This window comes from Mauremys mutica, chromosome 2 (genome assembly GCF_020497125.1).
Source record: "Mauremys mutica isolate MM-2020 ecotype Southern chromosome 2, ASM2049712v1, whole genome shotgun sequence".
NCBI classification, from domain to species: domain Eukaryota; kingdom Metazoa; phylum Chordata; order Testudines; family Geoemydidae; genus Mauremys; species Mauremys mutica.
The window spans coordinates 180,020,278-180,044,492 of NC_059073.1; the positions used below are offsets into that span (position 1 = coordinate 180,020,278).

Sequence of the window (24,215 nt, forward strand, 5' to 3'; positions counted from 1 at the left end):
GATGTATGTTTCATTACCCATCTTGTGCTTAGGTTTATTCCTAATAGAATTCAAGCCAGATTCCCACACCCCACAGAAGGCGGCTAAGAGGGAGCAAAACTCCACAAAGTTCCCTTCCTAGTGTTTCCTCATGAAGTATCTCTTCAGAAGGGTGCCCATTTCCTTTCTCACCACATCCCCCCAAAAGAAAGGGCTGTGATTTGAGTCTCACCTCCAATCTCTACAGATCCCAAAGGATCCAAAGCAGATCGGGGCCAGCTGCATGTTGGCCTCATTCCTACACCTACACTCATTCCTGTGATGCTCTGCTATCCCTATGATGTCCTGGCAACATGATGCCATTGGATGGCTACTACACCCCCCCCCCCCCCACACACACACACACAAGGACAATGTGCTGGGATGTATAAACCCCACACTGGAACTGAAGGGGTTAAGGAGCAACTCTGGGACCAGGCAACACCACATGGCTGCACCTGCAGAGCACGCTCCAGCTGGGCGTGGAGCTTAAAAAGGGAGCCAGACAGCTCAGAAAGGCCTTGACACAGCAAGGAGAGAGACCTACCCTGAGAGCTCATGAAGAGAAGTGCTGTAGAAACCTTCTTCCAGGGAGACAGAGCCAGCCTGCTGAGCCCAGAAAGGCTGACCATTCTATTACCACCTTTTCTTTTACTAATTTGAGGCCAACAGTAAGACTTCAGCAAGAGAGTGGGAGGTCCTCGGCCATAGCCCAGTAGAGTGGGAAGAACCAGGCTCTCCTAGCAACCTCCTGCATTGAGAAAGGCATGAAAACCTTCCCCTCCAGACTCATCCAGGAGGAAGGAAGGAAAAGGTAAAGACCTTTGGAAATTCCCAGCTGGCAATGGCTACCCACAGGGGTCAACAGACGGACCCCATATCTTCCTTGGAACCCCATCACACCAGGGAGAGATAAGAACAATTAGTGACCTGACTGGAATGTTGACTCAACACCTGCCAAAAGACAAAGTGCGATCCTGGGTGGGTGGAAAGAATAGAGGCATAGCAAACAGAAATTTAACCCCCTAAGCACTAGATACTACCTAGGGAGGTGGTGGAATCTCCTTCCTTAGAGGTTTTTACGGTCAGGCTTGACAAAGCCCTGGCTGGGATGATTTAGTTGGAGATTGGTCCTGCTTTGAGCAGGGGGTTGGACTAGATGACCTCCTGAGGTCCCTTCCAACCCTGATATTCTATGAACCAGCAAACACCGTCCATCAAAGGCAGGATATGGGTTAAAGAATTGCAATTGTAAAATACTCTATTGCTAGGAAAGAAGGGTGAGGGAAGAACATGGACGTGGCTATTTAAATATCAAATGTTCTCCTAACACAGCTGTTTGCCTAGATATCAACGCTCTCCAGTATTTTCTCCATGTAAAATATTTTGGATCAGAGGTATATTTCTCTAAATGCAAGGGAAATGAATCAATTATATTTTGAAAGGGGAGAGGAGTTAGAGTACGCATCCCTGAAATCATCACTTCGAGCAGTTTGGAAAATGTATGCCAGGGCCTGTGGCAGGGTGTAGAAACCCTGCACTGGTGACACAGGAGTTAAAGAGCTGTGGGTAAGACTGGCTCTGCCCCTTCGCCCCCCTCAATCATGTCGGGGTGAAATCAGGATCTAAAAGCAGGAAGTCCTAGGCACTTGCTACTGGGCAGCTCCCCAGAGAGACACCAGGAAGGCTTCAGAGAAATTGCCCCCAAGAAGCTCATACTGATCCTGCAAGGAGACAGATTCCAGCTGGACAGGATAGGTTTGGCAAGCCTGCAGGTGAGCTGTGAGGCACTCAGTACTGCTATCCTCAACTCCTCCTGGAGCTAGGCAAATCAGGGAACTATGATTTGAAAGGACTTGGGGAGTGGAAACCAGGAGACCTCCCCCCTGCAAATAATTTGTCTCTGACTCCTGTTTATACAGATGGGGGCGGCCTACAAGCTTTGGACCACCCAGGCAGCAGAGGGCACCTATCAGTAACATGAGAATTGTGACAATGCCAGGACAGCTCATGGCTGAGTTACTGTTTTGACACCTGCCACAGTAGAGCCAGGGGTTGTCATGTGAGTGTACAAAAATGCGAAGTACAAAAACCATGGCAATATTTACAGTAGGTTCCCCAAGAAAATCAAAGCATCTATGCAAAGACACATAGCTCATACTAGTAAAGCTGTACAATGTGTCTTCAGATGTTAATTTGGTGAAGTTGAATGAGGAAAGCATTACAAATGGTAGATTTTTTTTTATTGCTGCCATTTACAGTATACAGTATGTCTAAGTTCAAGGAGAATGCTGAGCAGAAATAAATTGTTGGGTTTTGTGTATGGGTGCCGATGGTGTTGGTAGTCTGTGATATACAAGAGGTCAGACTAGATGATCTGGTGGTCCCTCCTGGCTTTAAAAACTCTATGGAAGAGAAAGGTTAAGTTATATACTCCTGAAATCTAGGGCTAAATTCTACTTTAGAGAAAACCAGTGGCAGACTACCTCAACAGCTGTGAATTTCTGCATACATAAACTGCTCCTGGATGATTCAGAAACAGAAAAGGACGCTATTTTCATTGAAAATATTATCCACTACTTTAAATGCCTTTAGGAAATAACATGAATGAAGATATCCTTAACTTAAAGAATTCTGGGTATTATAAAAATAAGTCGCAGACTAAAACAAAAAAAGGAAAATATAATTAGACATAATGACATTCTTTTCTAACAGTAAATTCAACTAAATAGTGGCATTATTTGTACTTTGCTGATGCACCATCATTGGAGGAAGGATTTAAGAGACTATTTAGTAAATCAAGCATTTGAGACCCTTAACGTACAGGCAAATCCTGCACAAATTTCAAAGGAATGAATTAAGGGTGATTAAAAAATATTTATCTAGCCCCACCTCTTATGACCATCGAAGGTACAAATGTATGCATTGCTCCTATCTGAGCACGTCTGTCTGTTGCTGCTTCAGCAATGTATTTATGACATCATCATCTTCTGCTAGCAAGTTCACTTCCTATAGCTCATCCAGGGCCCTGCCTCTCTCTACCAAATATAGGACTAAAGATAGGATTCATTTTCTGTCTTTGTGCATTCTTCTAGCTGCTTCTTCCTTACTTTTCCTACCCATTTCTGCTGCCAAACTCAGTCTTGCAGATGACCCATGTGACACTGCACCCCATATCCTTCATAGTGATATTATGATGATAGGATTATGACAGTTATAATGTATTTTATGCAAGTCATATGAGATGTCATTGGAAACGTTATGATTTTCTGAATATGATTATCCTCTTTGAATGCAAATATCATTTGGGTATCTGAAGTTATAAATATTGACTCTCTCTGTATTTCAAATGTAGTTATACGTGGGGAACACCCACTACACACGAGGTGCTTTCATTCTAGACAGTGTGTGGGGAATGGGCCATTACGAAAACAATAGGCCTTGGGAGAATCTTATCTCCCACCTGGAGAGCCTTCCTGTGAATGCTCCAAACAGTCAGTGAGTGATGCGCTGCTATGACTTGACAAGGACATGTGAGGAGACCACATGTCTCTAGACTCCATCTTGGGCTGTCAGTAATTTTCCACGGACGAGTCTGGGAACCCAGCATAAAAAGCTGTATAAGGCAGGGAGTGACATCAGCTGGTGTTCTTCACACCCCACACAAGAAGACTCCTGGAAACACTTGAAGATCAAAGACTGTGCTGGACCCAGGCTAAAGGGATTTTTAGCCCGTGAATGGAACACGTGGGGATTCCAAGCTGTGAGCTCTTGCCCCTTAAGAATCTGCAGCCTGCTTGTATCATCTCTTAGGGTGAGAATCTGCTATTCATATTCAATCTGTTTAGTATAGTAAGTTTGCGTTTTTTGTTTATTTGCTAGGTAATCTGCTTTGATCTGTTTGCTATTACTTATAATCACTTAAAATCTATCTTTTGTAGATAATAAACTTGTTTTTGCTTTATCTAAGCCAGTGTGTGGGAATCATAACTCAGGGGCAGAAGCTGTTGCATATTCCTCTCCACATTGAGGGAGGAGGTGAATTTTCTGAGCTTACGCTGTACAGTTCCCTGTGCAGCACAAGACGGTATAATTTTGGGTTTATACTCCAGAGGGGGTGCATGCCTGAGGAGCTGGTAGTTGCCCTAGCTGTAGCCTTCCCATGCAGGGGCTGGTCAGAGAGCCTGCATGTAACTGCAGCTGGGTGTGTCCCTACCTGTACATATGCTGGTGAAAGTAAGGTGGAAGCCTAGAGAGCTTGGCAGCTTGTCACAGCAGTACAGTGTAAAAGGGAGCACTGGCTGCTGGGTCAGGAGGGCTCAGTGGTACCCCAGGGGGAACCCATCACAATCTGCTGCCTTCCTATTTTACAATACTCATTTTTGTTTTCCCCCCCGCCCTCTTCATCCATTTTCTGGCCAGCAACCATGGACTGTCTATTCAGGAAGGATCTAGCATAGGACCGAAATAAAACTAACAGGTTACAGTGCCTGTGGGTGATATTTAATAAATAAACTTACTTAATGCTTTTTTAAAAATGCCCTAAAATACAAACAATGCTGGCAACAGTAAAGACAGCTTTAGTCTGCAGGTGCTGCCCATGCCTGCTAGAGGCTAGCACCCACCTAGCTACGGAGCAGAAACAAACATTTTACCAACAGGCATGACAGTGGCCAGGTGGAAAGAATAGAGGCATAGTGAACAGAAGCTTTACTGATTTTTTTTTTAAATTCTAAAATCTAAAATGCAGTTAGTGTGCATCTTATAAATAAAACAAAACAAGCACTGAGCATCTGCAGGGTTCAAATTTTTAGGTCAGAGACTTTTTTTTCCCCACAAAAAACCCAAACCTTGAGCAAAATGGTGTGACTTAAAGGTAAAACCCAATATATTTTTCCAACGTACCGCACAACACACTTTAAAAAAATTGTACCAGATGGAAAAAATATTGCTTTTAATAAACTGGCATGAGTGGCTTAACCTTGCTATGGCACCTCACAAGGCCACACCAGGCATTTTCATTCTGACACTACGCTATTAGAGACACCAATGCTAGCCTCATTTACACTAGCTGCACTACATTTTGGCTTTTAAAGCTACAGACATTGGGGGTAGGAAGAATGTGGGGCTGCCTTGGAGTAATTCTGTTCATGGAGGACAAAGGGAGGGAAAATGTGTTCCTACCATCAGCAGCAGTTAGATTCCATATTAACAGGTGTTTTAATGCCACTTTCTCATTTATTTTAAAACCTTCTTGGGCTTCAGTTTTGCTTGAATGGTTTTGGTGCTAATTTTATGGATACATTTTAACAAATAGCATACAGTCCATACAGCCTCCCCTCCCCCGCACTAAACCACATCAGTCCACAGTTTGTGGGGCAAAAGAAGAGAAGAGGGAAGGAGAGGAAACATTAGAAACACTAAGGGTGAATTCCTAGCACCACTGAAGTCAATGGAAGTTTTGCCCTTGACTTCAGTGAAGCTGAAATTTCACCATTTATTTACAAACTAAATCAAGTAATTTTGTCATTGAACTGAGCTAAACTGGGATTTGGTCCAACATGACCAGCTTTGCATCTGTGGGTGGCAACTGTAGCATAATCACATGGTCTGAAGGTCACATTTTGTGAATTGGAGAAAACAGATGAATAATAAACCTAATAAGACAGAGCAGGTTTACGTAGTGTTACCCATGAGAGAGGGAAAATATTAATAGAATTCTGGGAGGAATAGACTTTTTGTTAAATCAAAGTAGCTGTGATATGACTCCTGTGTCAAATACGATCATTTTGCTGTTACTTTGTCTTAGCCTCTTCAACCCTAGTCTCCCATTTGTTTGTAAGAGCCACCTGTTGTCTCATATGCTAAGATTAGAATATCTTTGGAGCAGAGATTCTTAACTACATGTACATACAATGCCTTGCACTACAGTGCATTTGTCACTGGTTGCACCCTCTAGGTGCATCACCACCACCACCGCCTTCAAATGGTGCAATCAGAGGATCATCTTCAACTTCTTGTTCCTAGGATAGTAGGATTTTACTGTCCAAAAATCTCCTATTCACAGGCTAAGGAAAGGTACTTATTGCTATCTATAGCAGGGCAGGGGTAAAACCCCCTTTAAAGCCCTGCCAAAATGCTGGCTGCAGCCTGCTCTCTGGCCAGGAGACCAGGTGTAGAGATGCAGGGACTCAGCAAGGAGCCCAGCTGCAAGCCCTAATGAGGGCTGGCTCAGAGGAACATGATGAGCTAAGTAGTGACAGCTTGGCTGGGTCATGAGCAGGCTATAGAAGCCCTGGGCAAACTCAGTGGGGAGGCTAGCCGAGGAGGAGATAGGAGGGTAGTATCTTGGTCTCCTTACGAATCAGGAATCTTCAAGGGCCAGGAGACCCTGGGGAGGGTCTGTGGGGCACTAACTGTTGGGGGATCTGGGAACTGCACAAGCACTGTAAATAAAGACACTTGGGTGATCCAACAAAAGAAAGTGAGGAAGAGTCTTTATAATACCAATCTAAACACAGGGTGTAGGCACAAAGAGGGGGAGAGCCTGCTTTGACCATGTAACACCATCCAAAATAATTCAGAGCTTTGTAGGAAAAACTATTGATACATGAGCTCGGAGCATTACAAATGCATGCATTAATAAATAATATTTAAACTTTTCTCTGATTATCCCCAGATACCAGGAAACTGTCTTTCTGAAAAAAAAATGCCCATTCTCTTTGCCATCTGAGATACAGCAAGACCTAATTCATCAAGCAGGGGAAAGATACCAATTAAGGTTTAATGTAGATCCTGACACTGCAAGCCATACTGCTGGATGCAGTGCTTGCTATCCAAAAGTAACAATAGCATTGCCATGACATATCAGACCTGTGGTCCATCTAATCCAGTATTCTGTCACAGACAGCGGCCAGGATCAGCTGCTTCAGAGACAGGTGCTAAAGACCCTCCAGTAGGCAGTCTTGGGATAACCGGCCCCCAGGGAAAGTTTCTTCCTAACCTCCATTAGTTAGAGTTGACTTAACCCTGAAGCATGAGCCTTTCTAAAAATCTTTCTTTTTAATATTTACTATTATAACTCTGGATGCTCTTTTACTGTAGTTTTTGTGTGTGTAATATAAAAAATGAGAACACTATTAAGGTTGCAAAGTCAAGCACTCAAAAGTTAGGAAATGCCAAACTACAGTTACCTGTGCACCCTTAATTCCGGCCCCTTTGTGAGTAATATTTTTAACTACAACAATGTTCAATGTGTATTATTTACTGCACACTACTCATCCCCTGCTTTGTAGACAGAATCACCAATTTCCTCATGAGCTATGTTATGGCGCTTATCACTTTAATATCTATTTCCACAACACCCATGTGAACTGAGGGTGGTATTATTCCCATTTTACAGGTGGGGAACCGAGGCAGAGAGAAATTATGGTTAAAAAATGTCCATTAATTTTGGAGATGCCTAGGACCTGATTTTGTCAGAATTCTTAGCAGTAGATAGCACTTCATATGTTCAAAGATAAGTTCCCACCTACATCAGTTGTAGCTGAGTGCTCAGCACTTCTGCACATCAGACCCCATGTTCCACATCCTCATTGGCTCCCAGTCTTAATCTTCCTCCCTAAGCTCCTTATCCAAAGTTTAGCAAACTTATAAACAACTGAAACAAGGACTAATAATGGGAAAAGTTAGGCAGTGCTCCACGCCCTACATATAATAAATCTCTTTTTGAATCCTGCTAAACCTTGGCCACTATGCTATATTGTGGCAATGAGTTTCACAGGATAAGTGTGTTGTGTGGGAAAAAAAAATATTTCAAGACCTGGCCAGGAATTTTCTGTTGGAATGATTTTCCAACAGAAAATTCAATTTCTGCCAAACTGAAATTTTCCATGGGAAAGTTTTTATTTTGCTGGAAAAATGTCTAGCAAAAAAAAAAATCAAAATTTTCCCATGGAAAATTTCAATTTGGAAGAAACTGACTCTTCCTTCTTGAAAAGCTCTCTACCAATAAGGATGATAGAAATCAAAATCCAATATTTTGTCTAAAACTCTGGCCACTCCAAGCCTTCGTTTGAGAGCTCCTATGTTGATTCATTGCTCAGAATAATTTTTCAAGAAATACTAATATTTTAAGTTATTTTCTTAATCAACAAACCTAAATATGCTTTACAAGTTTGCCATCCTCAAGAGTTCAACTTGCATATGCAGGAGACAGAGATTTCTCCAGAGCTTTTTTTGGTGGCTGAATTCACTTGTAGACAAGACCAGAATGTCCACAAACCACAACTTACAGAGCAAACTGCCTAAAAGCCACTTCTTTGACTTAGCCTTCCCACAACAACACAAACCGAAGAAAAGGGGGGGGAACCACAAAGTACAGTCCCTGCAGACAGGAAGGAAGAAAGATAAATATATCTTTGTGTACACTATGATTTTTACTGCACTCAGAAACCATACCATGGTGATAGGCATATTAGGAATCATGTGGAAGACAAAGAAGTTTCTACTTCAAACTTTAATTTTTCAGTCAGTTACAGTTTGGAGAATCCTCCTTTTTTTTAAATAAGGACATCAGTTTTTGAATCAATCCTCTTAAATGAATTTATATAAAAGTGACCAAAGACATCTCTGCAGACTCATCCTCTTCTGAAAGAGACCACTCTGGTAAACTTGTCTGGGATGCACTGCAGCAAAGTTGACAAAAGTGACATTTAAGTGTAGACCTGTAGGTTGCACTTTTCTTCCTGTTGCTAAGCCTTCGTATTTGTATACAGAAAATGGGACTGTGTGTGCACTAAATTTGTGGTTACTAATAAGAAGGAAGTAATAAGATGGAGGATTCTTTGAGTCCTTGGATCTAAGAAAGTATAAGTTGGGAAGAAACGGAAAAGCCTAGTAAGATTAACCAATAGTGCTTTTAGTGCAAAGGCTACTTTTTTCCTTTTTGCTTTCCTGCAGCACTGTAATCCAATACAGATGTTTCTTTATTTTTATTTTCCTCACTCTTGCCAGCAGTGTTTTGATGAACTTCCTTTTGACAGTAACATTTTTCTCAGACATTTATTATCCATTTGCTGGTCTGTAGCTAATTTGCTCATTCCTTTCATGAGACAGTGAAATCCCAGACTGGATGAAGAAGTGGGCTGGGTGTCAGGCAAATGCTCAAAACATGGATATATCCCATATGTAAAAGTGTATAATATTCGGCATTGACTGCAGTAAGTTACAGTAAAATGAATAATTACGTACCAAATAAAAATATAGTACATATTGTACATGAGCAAAGCAAATTCAACGGCATGGCTAAAATTTGCTTTCACTGGGCTGAATGTAACATCTTTGTATTTCATGGTCAGTAATATGCTACCAAGATTTTAACAAGGGGCTTCTGCCCTCAATGTTTTCCCTTAGCCTGGAATTAAACCCCATTTTCCAAGCATGTATGTGGCTGCAGAGAGGACGGGTGAGCCATGAAACTCTGTTCATTTATTTTCCCATTTCAAGAAAAATGTTCTCATAATCATAGCTAAGGAAGGAGGCAGCACCACTGGGCAAACAAACCGACTTCCATTAAATGCAGTTTGCTGGAAATTATTATACTTATTCTGGCCTGATACTGTTAGGCCATACTCCTATGAGTAATCCTTAGTTATGTGAATATTCCCATTGATTTCAACAGGACTACTTTGCATGAGTAGTAGAACTTCAGAACTTCCTACGCAACAAGGGCAACTTTCAGATTTGTTGCTGCTGAGTAGGAAGCTTCCTTTGGTAAGTGGACAGATCAATGCCTTCAACTTCTGTAGAATTTAAACTTTCATCTAAACAAAATCCAAACCTCCCCTTCCATTTGGTGCAAAATTTTAAGAGTTTCCAAGGAGCTCCCTCTAGCACCTCATGAATCTATCTCAACAGCTTCAATTCCCTCTTGAAAGCCAAAATTAACAAGGAAATCTTAAAACCAAGATGTCAGGTCGAGAAGATCCTAGCCCAGCTATGCCAGCCATTCCTTAAAGAGCTTGAACAAGATACATTCCTAAATGTCATGACTTCAAGGTCTTAACGTTATTATCAACATCCATGATTAAAAAAAAAAAAGTATACTGCCTATTTTAAGTGTGATCTAGTGTCTTCACATTTATATCTGTTTTGAAGGTGTTTGCCTTTGCCAGCCAAACATCAAGATATTGCCCAGAAGGAAATCTTTTACTTTGAACAGGTAGAGAATACACCCATCACCGCTACTCAGGTAAAGAAGGCAACTTGCGTTGACCCAATATTGTCCCAAGCTATGGACCTGGCGATGCATGGAACATCTCAACGGTCTCACCCAACCTTGTTACCTACATGTCCAGGAGGACGGAGTTATTGATCCAATCTGGTTGTTTGTTGTGGGGGAGACATGTCATTATCCCACCACCACTGATATCACAGATGTTAGAACAGCTACATTCCGGTCACTGTGGAATAGTGAGCATGAAGGAAATTGCACAAAGCTATTTTTGGTGGCCTAGATTGGACAGTGCTATTGAAGAAAAATGCAAAAGCTTGTATGTCATGTCAGGGTGTGAGGAATGCACTCCAGTGAACACCCCTACACCCATGGGACTTGCCTGAAAACCCGTGGCAATGTATTCACATTGACTTCACTGGCCCCCTTGAAGGAAGCATGTTCTTGGTGGTGGTAGAGGCCCATTCTAAATGGCCAGAAGTCTCTATAATGCAGTCCACTACTGCAGAGAGTACTATCCAAAAACTACGGGGACTCTTTAGTTGTTTTGGTCTGCCAGAACAACTTGTGAGTGACAACAGACCGCAATTTGTCTCTCAGGAGTTTCAAAATTTTATGAAGATAAATGGGATACACCACATCACTTCAGCACTATACCATCCAACCACCAATGGATTAGCTGAAAGATTTGTGCAGACAATGAAACAAGATTTGAAATTGGCAAGGGGACAATTCATAGACTCACAGATTCATAGATTTAAGGTCAGAAGGGACCATTATGGTCATCTAATCTGACCTCCTGCACAACGCAGGCCACAGAATCTCACCCACCCACTCCTGTAACAAACCCCTAACCTATGTCTGAGTTACTGAATTCCTCAAATCGTGGTTTAAAGACCTCAAGGTGCAGAGAATCCTCCAGCAAGTGACCCCTACCCCATGCTGCAGAGGAAGGTGAAAAACCTCCAGCGCCTCTGCCAATCTGCCCTGGAGGAAAATTCCTTCCCAACCCCAAATATGGCGATCAGCTAAACCCTCAGCATGTGGGCAAGACTCACCAATTATCCATTCAAAAGCATCTGGACACCTTCTTACTGTCCTACAGAAACACACCTCATGCTACGACCCAGGCATCCCCGGCCTTTCTAATGATGGGACAACAGCTGCGCACTTGCTCTGATCTGCTGAAATCTTCTGAACCCCAACAAATTGTGCAACATCAGCAGTAAGATCAAGTCATCAGGTGTGCAGTCAGAGCAAAAGACCCAACCTTTAGCCCAGGACAGCCGATTTTGGCTCAGAATTATACTTCTGGAGCTAAATGGGTCCCTGTCACTGTCATTGCTCAAACAGGACCTGTATCCTACACAGTCCGGACTGCAGAGGATCTCACCTGGCGGCGACATGTAGATCAGGTGCTGCCAGGTCATACCAGTCCTCAGGACACATCTTCAGTTGAGTTGCCTGACTTCTCCACTTCCAGCGAGACACCAAATCAAGAGTCACCTGTTTAATTACCATGATTACAATATGACCATGTCGATCATTGTTGCTAACACTGTTATATAATCTCATATAACGTTATATAATATAAATCTTGTACAAAGTGTGTCATGTAAGGTGTCTATGGAAAAGTTATGGTTTGCTGAAGAGAACTACTATTTGTATGCATATATCATTGTTGTATCTAAAGTTATGAATATTAACTATGTACTTGTATTTCAAATGTTTGCTCCTGTGGTAACACCCACAGGGTATTTAGCCAGCATATTATGAATAGAGTATTCAAGTTGATGGCTCATCAACAAACACAATGGACCTGGAAGAAGCCTATCCGCACCTAATGAACTTTCATGTGAACTTTCTAACTAAAGTAAGGGTAATGGCCTGTGCTATGACTTAGCCAAGCATGCATGAGCATGTGACTTGCTCATGTGGCTCCAAACCCCATCTTGTTACCTGTAATTTTCCACAAACTAGAACAAGTTTCTCTTCACTTGGCAGAAGCTATAAAAGGCCCTGAAAACATCTCCATGTTGCCTCTTTCCTGCTCAAACTTCTGGGCTATGGACTTATACTAATGGGAGCATTCTGACTGAGGACCTTCCAATGATTTGGAAGCAATCAGAGACTTAACAAGCCAGCAGTTTATTCCATCACTGCTACAAGCCTGATCCAAGAACATTGCAATTATTGTATGTATTTGATTCCTTTCATCAATTTTAACACTCACTTTTCTTTCTTTTTATAAATAAACCTATAGATATGAGATACTAAAGAATTGACAACAGCATGATTATTGGGTAAGATCTGAGGTATATAATGACCTGGGTAGGTGGCCAATCCTTTGGGATCAGAAGAACCCTTTGGTTGATAAAATTGGTTTTAAATAACCACTCATTATTAAGTCAGGGTTTTGGCGGTGATACAAGGACTGGATTACCTAAGGAGACTCCTTTCATGTCTTCATGTTAGCCAGGGTGGCAAGATAGATGTTTACTTTTGTTGCTGGTTTGGCATATCTTATGGGAGATACACCCCAAAACTTGGGGTTAATCTCAGGACAAATTGCTGAGAAGGAGGGCAATTTGGTATTCTCAGTTGTGAACCACTGAGGCATGATGACACTCCCCCACACACACATGGCTGGAGCCCTAAGTCTCCCCTGCCCCCAGCACAGCAGGAAGACTCCCAAGCCACCTGGAGCCCAAAATCCCCCCTGCCCTCCCACAGCCGGAGGAGCCCCAAGCTGCCAGAGCCTGCCCAGCCACACCGCACCTCCCATCCTGAGATCCCAAGCCGTCCCACAGGAAAAGCTCGTCTCTTGCCAAAGAACCTGAGCTTTTGATATGCACTTATGCAGGTTCCAAGCCAGCTCAGGAGACGGTATATATTACTCAGCTTCCTGGGTTCATCAGTAATCTCCCTGGAGTCCAGGGAGCACATACTGCCTCCTCTGCTGCCCCAGAACCTGCATGGGGCATAATAAGAAGCAAAAACTTATCCCGCCAAACCCACAACTGGCAGTCACAGATATGCCAAGGGAGGACCAGCCTTCCCTGGCCTATTATATCTTCTCTTCTGTTCAAAGATAGGCAGTAGGTAATAAGGACCATATTTTTGAAATCACCATTGCTGCCTTTCATTGCTACTGCAAAAGCCTTTGTCAACATTCCCCCCACCCCTTGTAGTACAGTGGTCATTAGGGGTTTAATTGGGTTATCCAGAGAATTAGGGAATGGAGCTATGCTCTGCCCTCCCTACCTCCTGTTTTGATGTGGGGAGTTATTCCCCACCCACTCAGTTTGTTGTCATGGAGCTGAATAAAGCAGCAGGTTTCCCAGTCTGCAGGCCTGTGAGTGAAGTGTTATTTTTCCTGCACTCAGCGGTCCCTTTGCAGCCCACCTCCTATAATCAATAGATTCACTCTCCCTCAGATAAATGCATTTTGGCCTTCCACCTCACTGCCCTTCTTTGTTGATGTTTTCCCCTCTTCATGTCTGCACCTCAGTACCTCGCTCCTACCCTCTCCCTGTGGGAAGTTTGGCCCCTGACATCTCCTGTCTTTTCTTTTGTGGCTTTGCTCCAGTTTCCTGGCCCAACTCACAGTGCAGAGCTGAGTGCTGCCCCTACCGGGTTGCCAGCAGGCTTCTTTGCTGCAGCTGGGGTGGAAGAGGCCATTGGTTTGCTTTAATCATACACACAGGAAGCTAACACAATGGCATAGCTTAGGAGGGGTCAACAAACAGAACTTCATCTGCAGTCCTCTAGGCATCCACTAGACCTGAATTCAGATGACTACACTTTCTGTGGCGATGAATTTACTCCTAAAACAGGAAGTAAGGGGTGGGGGGGATGAAGCATGACACCATCCCATAATACCCTGTGTAACCCTCTCATTAGTACATTAGTCCAGTAAACTAGAGGTCAGCATATAAACAGCAATAGCCCCCTACCTGTGTATACTTCCATATAGTATTAAGGATCTGATCCAGGCAGGCCATAAAGACAGTATTGTTTGAGTTTTGGAGCCAGCTTCATTTAGAGCAGCTGGAAACTATATTGCTTTCCTGACTTTATAGACTTTAAATTAGAGGTGGCAAGGGGTCAGCTGGGAGGCATTTCATTTTCCTGTTGCAGGCTAGGATAGTGCCACTGAGTGGCACCTGTGCTGTTCTCTTTCCCTGCTCCTCTGCTGGCTGGTAAGACACAAGGAGAACCTCTCTGCAGTGCAGGGGAGAGAAAATGGAAGCAATACACATCAGTCTGACTAGTACTAACACACAGGCAACCAAGCAATAGTCACATGAGACAACATGTACCAGTATTGCCAACCCTGAGCATTCAAAAATCATGAAATCAGGCCTAAAATCATGAGGTTTTGTGGGTTTTTTAAAAAGGGGGAAAGAGAGGAAGGACTCCAAATAGGAAGTTGTCCTGGCCCACCATAAGCTGTAGGAAGGGTGAATATCTATATGAAAATATACATCTGTAGCAGGGTGCTTACCCACTCCTGCCCTTTGGGGCTTAAAACAGCCAGGGCTGGGGCTGGGCCTGGGGCAAGAAGGGCTTAAAAGCTGCAGCTCTAAAAGCTGGGCTGATTGGGAAAATGGCTGCAGCTGGGCCATGCCCCAATCAGAGCCCAGCTGGCCCTATAAAGAGGCAGTGAGCCAGGTGCCCAGACAGTCTTCTTTTGTCTGTAGAAGAAGATGGATCTAGCTACAGGAAGCTAGAGACAGGGTACCTGAGGGAGCTGGGGAAAGGCAGAGGAGCTGGGGAAGCTCCAGCCTGGAAAGCCCCAGGCTGTGGCCTAGCATAAGTCCAAGAGGTACTGGGGGTTGCAGGGGGCAGCAGGTCCAAACCCCTTTGCTGCTGATGAGTGGCTTATACTGCAGTCTGCCCCAGTGAACAGGAGCTAGATGGAGACTGGGCAGTAACCAATACTGAGGCAAAGTGGGGATAGTGGGGTGGGGGTTCTGCTGGGAGGGGGAGATCTTGTGAAAGGGGCACCAGGGTCCATCACTGGCCTGCAGAGGGTGCTCTGGATGCTGGAATGAGCTAATTCCCAAGGATGACCAGCAGGAGGTGCCGCAGGGGTGAGTCGGCCCGTCTACAACGTTCTCCATGTTAAGAGCCACGAGCCACAAACCACATCCCTTCAGGAAAAAAGGGGATTATTGATGCCAACATGACCATCTGGAATTTTGACTTCTGAACAAAGATGTTGAGTTGCTGAAGATCCAGAATGGTCTCCACCCTCTTTTTTGGGGATTAGGCAATATGAAGACTAGAACTCTCCTTCCTTGATACTGAGGCAGGACACACACTGTTTCCCCTTGATGCAATAGGGATTTCACAGCCTTTCAATCACCTCAGGAGAGTGGTCTCTAAAGGGGTAGTGGGAAGGGTATTTGTGGTGAAGGAAGAAGATGAACTCTATGGAATATCCCTGATGGATAATTTCCAAGATCTAACCATACATCATGATTAGCTCCTGGTTGTAGGCTAATAGAGTAAGATGTCCTCCAAAGGGGACAGAAGAAGGGACAGGTGGCATGGTAAGGTGGTAAGCATATCTTGACTGAACATCAAAAGTGGCTCCTAACAATGGGCTGGAAGTGGGTTGCAGCTGTGATGGAAGAGGGGGCTGAAAAGCAGGGCCCATGAGCTGTCACTTGCAGAAAGACTTGGCAGGACACTGGTAGCATAGGCTGGAGCACCCATGAAAAAAATGGTGGGTGCTTAGCAGCCTCCCTAGCAGTTCCTCCCCCTCCCCCCAGTAGCCCCACTGATGTCTCCCCCTCCCTCCCAGCACCTCCCACCTGCTGCAATCACTGTTCTGTAGCATGAAGGAGGTGCTGGGGGAAGGGTGAGGAGCAAGGGCAGAGCATGCTCAGGCAAGAGGACAGAACAGGGCAGGAAGAGGTGGGATGGAGTGGTGGTGGGGCCGAAGGGGAGCACCCCCCTCACTGGAAGAAGAACACATGAGGAGGAGGCAGCAGTCTTGGTTTATAGGTCTGCCTCTGGTGCTTCCTGTCTGGGGCTTGGGTGTAGATCCCCAGGGAGCAGAAGGTAGACTTTAAAGTCCTGTAACAAGTGGAGAGAATTGCCAGTCTTTTCGTTAAAGAGGTTGGACACAAAGGGAAGGTCTTGGATAATGTTTTGTATCTCCCTGCAGAAGCCCAAGGACTGCAACCATGAATTCCTCCTCATAGCAATACCAGTGGCCAAGCTTCTGGATACTGTATCAACTGCAACCTGAAGAGCCATTTTCCCCACCAGTTTGCCTTTCTCTAGAAGGGAGAAGAATTGGGCTCTCTCCTCAGGAAAGTTTAGGCTGGTGGCCTTTCAGGACAGAGTAGTTATTTAAAAGTCATACTTAACTAGCAGAGCCTAGTAATTGGCAATGTGGAATTGCAAGCCCACAAGGGAGAAAAACTTTTCTCCCCAAAAGGTCCAGTCTGTTGGAGCCTTTGTGTGATGGAGTGGTCCTTTGGTATTGAGACTATTATACCATTCCATAGCAACCCCCACCACTAGGGTGTAGGGTGGGAGAACAGGAATTCAGGTCCCGTTACTTGAATGAAATAGCACCTCTCTGCCCTCTTAGGTGTGGGGGTGCCAGACCAATCTCACCAGTTCCAGTAACTGGGAGAGCTACCTTACTTGGGCCTTGAAGCTGCAGAACATCCAACAGTTGGTGGTGTAGATCTTGAGCTTCCTCTGGAGATTGCTAGCTACTCTTCTTAATAAGTTCCAGTATTTCCTATGGTCATCTGGTAGGGATGAGGAAGAAGGAAAGATTGCCTCCTCCAGGGAACAGGAGGAGATTCTCATCAGAACTGTCAGAACCTGCAGTTCTGGTTCAACAGCCTGCTCCTCCTCATACACCAATGGAACCAGTTCTTGGCACAAGGAAGAGAAGTGGACAGTCTCCTAGGTGGGTCATGGATGTGTGGTATAGGGATCCCACAGTACCCAATAGGACCAGGAAGAGGGCCCAACTTTTTGAGGGGGACCCCATGGCAGAAGGTACCATCAGTTCCTAGGGAGGTTGTGTTCATAAGGGTAGTGACCATAAGTCCTGGGTCACCAGTCCAAGGCTTGTCTCTCTCTCTGGGGATGGAGGGACCAGTTTATTAGATTTTTCCAAATCCTAAAATTGCTCCTCTTGGAATGGCGGAGCTGTCAGTACCAGGGCAATCCTGCCTGAGGATTGTAAGTGGGATGGTTCTAGGGACACCAAAGCAGTGTAGTAATGTTCCTCTGGCTGGGCCAGAGAAGAGGAGAGACTGTGGGTAGGGGAGGAAGTTATCCTCCAATACCACATAGGTCTCTGTGAGCCCTGGTGTGCAGGGAGTGCCAATGGTCTGTGCTGATGGCACCAGTGCATCCCTGGTTGTGATAAGTTCTTTGGCAGATGTGTTGATATTACAGAATTCAGCGCTGCAGTTGTGGATGGAAGCAGCAGATCCTTCTTTCTATGCACTTTAACCTCCACCCTGGGAGTTTTTGGGGATCCAGTTCCTTAGGGTCTGTGTGTAAGGGCTCACCCAATCTCAATGGACTCAGGGAAGGAACATTTCTTATGGATAGTCCTTGATGAGGATCTGACCTTGCACCCATGAGTGTCCCTTCCTCTCATGGGAAGCCCTAGAGGAAGAGCCTTTGGGCTTAGAAACTGAGGGCTCCGCTCCTAAGCACGCACTCAAAAGGGGCTGTGACCAGGTGCCTGGGATAGGCCACCCTGAGAATGCCTCAATGAGGGAAGACTGTCTGCCCTATTTCATGCAATCTCCAAAGCTGATGATGAATCAAATTATAGAATAAACTAAGCCAGTAGCTGTAGTACCACATTGGTTAACAAGCAGCCAAACACAGTCCCCTTTTGGCATTCCAGCCCTTGGCTCCCATCTAGACGACCAAGTCTAATATAGTTACTGAAAACCCTTTTCCCCACATGTAAGGTTCTTTCTAATCTGAAAGGATCAGACATACAGCCCCATGTCAATATGAATCTCAGGATCTTACCCAATAGCATGCTGTTAGCCAATCCTTAGTAACTAAAGATTTAATAATAAGAGAATTATAAATTAATAGATCATATACATAAAAATGATTGCAAAATCCTTATCAGGTTTGTAGCAGTGATGGAATGGGCTGCTGGCTTGTAAAGTCTCTCTGGTAACTTCCAAGAGATTGGAAGGTCCTCAGTCCATAGTTCAAGATGATCCTTTTAGATGTAAATTCACACTCCAGAGAATTAGAGCAGGAAAGAGGCAAAATGGAGGTGTTTCAAAAGTTTCATATCCTTTGCTATGCGATGGGAATTAACTGTCCCAAAGTCCATAGTCCATCTGTGGAAAGTTACTGGCCTAAGATGGATCTATGATCACATCACATGCCCCTACCTGTTTTGCTGAATCACAGAGGGTGGCCATTGGATCCTTGCTGTCTGAAACATCCTCAGGAAGAGCTATGGATGGAATGAGTCTTCAATGGGAAACAAACTACACTAACTATACTAAAAACTAACTGAACTAAGGGAGGGAGAGAGAGCTCAGTAGTTTGAGCATTGAACACTGCTGAACCTATGGTTGTGAGCTCAATCCTTGAGGGGGCCATTTAGGGATCAGGGGCAAAAATCTGTCTGGGGATTAGTCCTGAGGTCCCTTCCAACCCTGATTCTTTTAGCTTAGAATCATAAAATAAGTATTTACAATCTTATTTACAGGTTTTCTGAATGGCTAAAGCAAGAGAGGATATTGGATTCCAACTCAGTCTATGCAACAGTAAGAAGGAACTAAGGAGGCATTGCACCACACTGCTTCTTATACCCTCACTCATGATCCTGAGCAGAGCTCCTGCACATGTGTGGGCCAATGGACACTCCTTGTTAAAAATCTCTAAACTCATGCACATATGTTCCCACCCACATGAAATACACATAGGGACCAGCACTCAAAGCAGCTGAGATTCTTACCTAATCTCATGATTTCAGGAGCTGGGACTTTATCAAATTTGTGAGACTTGCAATGAAATCAGAAGAGTTGGCAACATGATGCCCCCTAATTGACATGGAAGTAGTAAAAGAGGAAAGGGTAGAAATAAAATCCCCAGCCAGCACTAGTCAGTGTATGGACCAGACAGGATTTCCTGCATTTCTTTCATTTTGAAGGAACAGTCCTGAGAGGTCTTTGTGAAACCAGTGTTCTTTCTTTGCCAGAGTAAGACTTCTCCTTATTTGTACTGATTCATGGATCACTTGGAAATGGCTCCATTTATATACAAATGAAATGTGACTAGACTATTTGACAAATCCTTTGCCCCAAAGTCTACTGCCTCCTTAGTTAGCCTCAGGCCATATAAAAAGATATCAGAGGGGTAGGCATGTTTGTCACTTTTTACAGATCCAGACTAACAGAAGTGGAGCATAAGCTACAATACTTCTGTTAGTCTATAAGGTGCCACAAGACTCCGTCACTTGTTACATATATGTACTGTTTCTTTAGAACTGTGGTGGGAAGTTCACTGGATAGAATAGAGTGGGTTCTGAATAGAAGTTTTACAGTGAGGCAGAAAGAGATGGGGACTAGATTTAGGGAATGCTGTTCATTCTAAATTGTGATTCAATGCAAAAAGTGAATGCAATGACAAAAATAAAGAGCATAAATGGTGATAAAACTTAGATTTAAAAAAATTATTCAAGTTACTTAACAATCCAAGGAACTTTTTTTTAAATAAAAGGTTACTTACATATGCAAGTATTCTGATCAGCACCTGCAACTGAATTGGAAGCACAAAAATAGTTGGTTATAAAATCCAACTGAGGATTCCTTTTGGAAGATTTAGATCATAATTTTGGCCATGTTGTCCAATGAATGCACTAGAAATATTTGGTTTTTTTTTTTTAAAAAGTGAGCTATAAATGCCAGTAAACATTCTATTAGGTCATACCTAAGGCTATGTTTTAGTCACAGGTATTCTTAGTAAAAGTCATGGACAGGTCACGGGCCATAAACAAAAATTCACGGGCCCTTGACCTGCCCATGACTTTTACTAAGAATACCCGCCATGACTAAAACTTGGGCGGGGGGGACCTCAGGTGCTGTGGGGGCGGAGCGGCAGCAGGGCTGGCAGGGGCTTCCTACCCAGCACCACATCCCTACAGCTCCTAGGCACTGGAGGCAGGGGCTCCTCTGCTGCTCCCGCCACAAGCGCCAGCTGCTGCAGCTCCCATTGGCCGGGAACCACAGCCAATGGGAACTACGGGGGCAGGGCCTGCAGGCGCAGAGAACCCCACTGGCCTGACTGCCCCCTAGGAGCTGCAGGGGGGCCATGCCAGTGGGAGCCGGGGGGCCCCCCCACCCCAGGTAAACACCCCCCCAGCTTCCTCCAACCCCCCTGCCTCTAGCCCCCTCACACACACCCAAACTGCTCAGGCAACCCCTGAGCCAGCACCAGCCCCTGCAGAAGTCTCAGAATCCGTGACAGACTCGCAGCCTTAGTCATACCAAAGCCTATATAAATGCAGACTGTATGAAAATTTGATTCCATTTACTAGATTTTGATTTCCCAACCAAAAAAAAAACCTGAGAAGGATATTCCTCATTTGGAATGGCATTGAAAATAAACAATCAAATGTTGACATTCAGATGCGAGCTTGAAGTGTCTTGTAAACTAAACTAATTTTGGTCAGTCCAGGAGGATTCAGACAGTGTAATGTGAAGACCAAAAAAAAAAAAAAAAAGCTGCAGAAGGCTAACATTTGTATACAGATTGAATTACAATTTTCTGTGGAAAATGGCATGCTGTTGATTAAGATGGAAAATTAGTTAAATGATTTTGTTTCACCTATCAACAGCAGCGTTACAACTATCCTGAGTGAATAATTGTCAAACATGAGAGGATTTACATGATTGGATATGAATTGTTTCATGAAGACATGTCAGCAGCACCCAGGGCTGTTCAAGAAGGGGAGGAAGATCACATTTTTGATACAGAGGCTCCATTTGTCTCAGACATTGCTATGGTATGAGATAAAATATGCACAAAAATATGATAATATAATGATGTAAGTCAACTATTTTAAAAGGCTTTATTTAATTTTGAAGAATGTATTTAGAAATATAGGCATGAACGCTGTTCTTATTCTGCAGAGCCAATCCCATGAAACAGCTAATCATCGCTCAGTTCCTTGCAGGAACTTTTAAAAAAAAATTATATATATATATACACACACACACACACACTAAAAAACACAAATAAAAACAAACAGACCAATATATGGGCAGTATAGTAGCACTTTTGTTAGTACTACAAGAATCTTCCACGAACTTTTCACTTGGTGGTAATATAGGGATCCACCCTAAATATCAAAAGCTTAACTTTTCTAGCACTGAAGGCCCTGATCCAGCAAAGCACTTAACCTCCTGTTTAAGCACATCAGTAGTCCCCTTGACTACTCATGTGCTTAAAGTTAAATACACACTTAAGTGCTTTGCTGGATCAGGGCCTAAATCCTCATTTAAAAAAAAAAAAGCATTCTTTTAAACTTACACTGGGGAGTACTTTCACCACTGTGAGTGCAACCACCTGCACAGATTAATCGTATCACAAACATTTAATCCCAGCAAGGGAGGTGCACAGAGGACTGTGATTTATGCACGGCTCCTGTACCTAGTAGTAGGCCATTCAAGACAAGGAGACCTGTAAAGTGTGCAGTGCATAGAAGGGAATGGGGGCAGAATGCACAAGTTGTATCTCCCTTTTGTATTCTCTCTTCTATGAACCTATTGCAAAAAAAGGGGCCTGAATTTGGTCCCTAAAGTATCATGAAATATAACAAGAATATAATCCTAGATTTAAAAAAAAAAAAGTTAAATGGAAGTAAGGGTTGAATATATACACATTAGTAAAGTAAGTGGGGGAGAACTTACAAGTTTTCAGAAAGCATTATAAACCCAGGAAATTCAAAATTACACTTAAGAACATGTAAACATTTGAAAGTGTAAAATAAGATCACCCAAACCTTAACTCTGCCCTCAGTTTCCAATCTCTCCCGCTTTGTATTTTTCTTGTCTAGGACCTCATCATGCAGACTCTTATTCATGCAATTGAGGGTTTCAGGATCAGCCCCTTTTTTTGGACTTTAAACTTCTTCAACCTCGTAGGAAAAATCCTAGAGTGTGCTGTGGACGTTTTGCTACAGCCCCTGTTAGAACTGGCTGGAAACTGGAACTCCTGTTCCACAAGAAGTTCTGAAACTGGGGGAGGGGAGGAGTTCCAAAACAGAACAAAAAGTGAAGTTTCAGAATGTGTCACAGAACAGGAATTCAAAAATTTTCTTCAGAAAAAGGTCAAAATGACATTGTTTCAAGCTTCTTGAGCAGGGGTTCCCAAAGCCAGGGACTCTGGGAGACCTGGCTCTGAGGCAGCTCGTCTAGGCAGAAGTCACTGTACTTGTACAGCTTGCACAGACTCGTATATGGATGCTGATTGCTGAGACACAGCAAGCTGTTGTTAGAAGTTACAGAAGGACCTGAGGAAAGAACAGTCAATGAATGCTTTTGAACAAGTCAGACTGACTTCTCTCCATTTGTATGTTAGGAGCCGAAGCGGATGTCCCATGAGGAGGGTGTATCAGGCCTTCCCTTTTTCGTTTTTCCAGTGCTACCAAACTGGGGTAGTCTGATTTCAGGCAGGAAAAAAAAAAAAAAACACCTCAGGAAGCAAACCCTCAAAGTATTGTCCTTAACTGAAAGATAGGCTTGTGATATTGGCGCAGAACAGGCTGGCTCCTCTGGAAGAAGGGGGGAAAACGAAGCCTGTCTGTCAAACTCCTCTTTCCAAAGCATGCAGGGAAGTACAATTTTTTTATTTTATGCGCAGCTATTGTATGGCTGTACAATGTCCAGAGTTTGTGTAACCAATGTGCAATTAAATGTAAACTAAAGTAGTGCCTGTGATCACCGAGATGAAACTCTTTGTTATGGTTAAGGCTGTTTCAGTAGTAACCAAATTAATTATAACCCAGGTTTGTACTGATTTAAGAGTGCCTGCAAAGAGATTTAAAGTGGTTTAACTAAATCTGTTTTTAAAAATATCTTCAGTAAAACCAGTGCAAGTTGGTGGGGAGAGAAGCCCTTATTTTTCTGTTCCTTTATTTATACATCCTATAGTCCTCAAGCATCATAGAGCACACTAGGAGAGAAAGGCATAATGCTTTCCAGGATAAGGAGTCTGGCTCCAGTCTATAAAATTAAGATTCCTAAATAATTCCTTCTTGGAAAATACCATGTAATTCTACATAGTCATTAAAAAGCATGTGTAAAATATGACGCTCTAAAAGTTTACCACTTTAGAGAACATGGAGGCCCAATAAGCATGCAGCACTAGACAAAATATTAAACTGTGGGTCTGTATCAGGGGCTTGGAGGACCAGGCAGCCTAGTGATCAGAGTGCTTGATTTCCAGCTCCCTACTTGGTTGAAGTGCCTTTGTCTTTAAGGCTGGGGGGGCCGGGGGAGAGGGGTAGGTGGACCCAAACCCTCCCACTCCACTGGGTCCCAGCCCAGGGCCCTGTGTAAGTTATCCCCTGACTAGGGGAACTGGCAGCAGGGAGTCTACATCCACTGCCGTGGGATACTTCCTACCACTGTCCCTTCAGCCTGGGGCATGGCCCCTATAGTCCAAGTTGCAGTGGTGGCTTCTCTCCAGTAGAGCCCCCTTGTGGACCCTGGGTGGCTGTGACAGGTTGGACCCCCCCCTTTGGGATGCCACCTGATGTGCTGGGGTGTAACAGCCTCCCCTGCTGAATTAGCCTGGGTCCCCTCTCTCTGTTTGCTGAATTAGGCTCTCCGGCCTCTTGCAGCCACACTCAACTGCACAGAGAGACGCCCTAGAAAGATTCAGCCCTAGGGGCTTGCTCCAACACTCTGGTGCCCACTCCCTTTAAGGGCTA

The 24,215-nt window shown here is 43.9% G+C and overlaps 1 protein-coding gene across 4 annotated transcripts in view; it reads right to left on the reverse strand.

The window, feature by feature from the left end:
- The window catches only part of COL15A1 (collagen type XV alpha 1 chain), a 328,870-nt gene that overhangs the window by 292,123 nt on the left and 12,532 nt on the right, over positions 1-24,215 (reverse strand). For 2 of the 4 annotated variants that reach the window (XM_045005761.1, XM_045005760.1), the window contains exons 2-3: positions 20,009-20,038; positions 11,646-11,758 (exon numbers count right to left, since the gene is read on the reverse strand). In XM_045005761.1, the coding sequence (XP_044861696.1) occupies positions 11,646-11,758; positions 20,009-20,038 (143 nt within the window). Of the gene's footprint in view, positions 1-11,645; positions 11,759-14,208; positions 14,290-20,008; positions 20,039-24,215 lie in introns of those variants that run through there. The other 2 variants (XM_045005762.1, XM_045005764.1) reach the window with 2 other exon arrangements.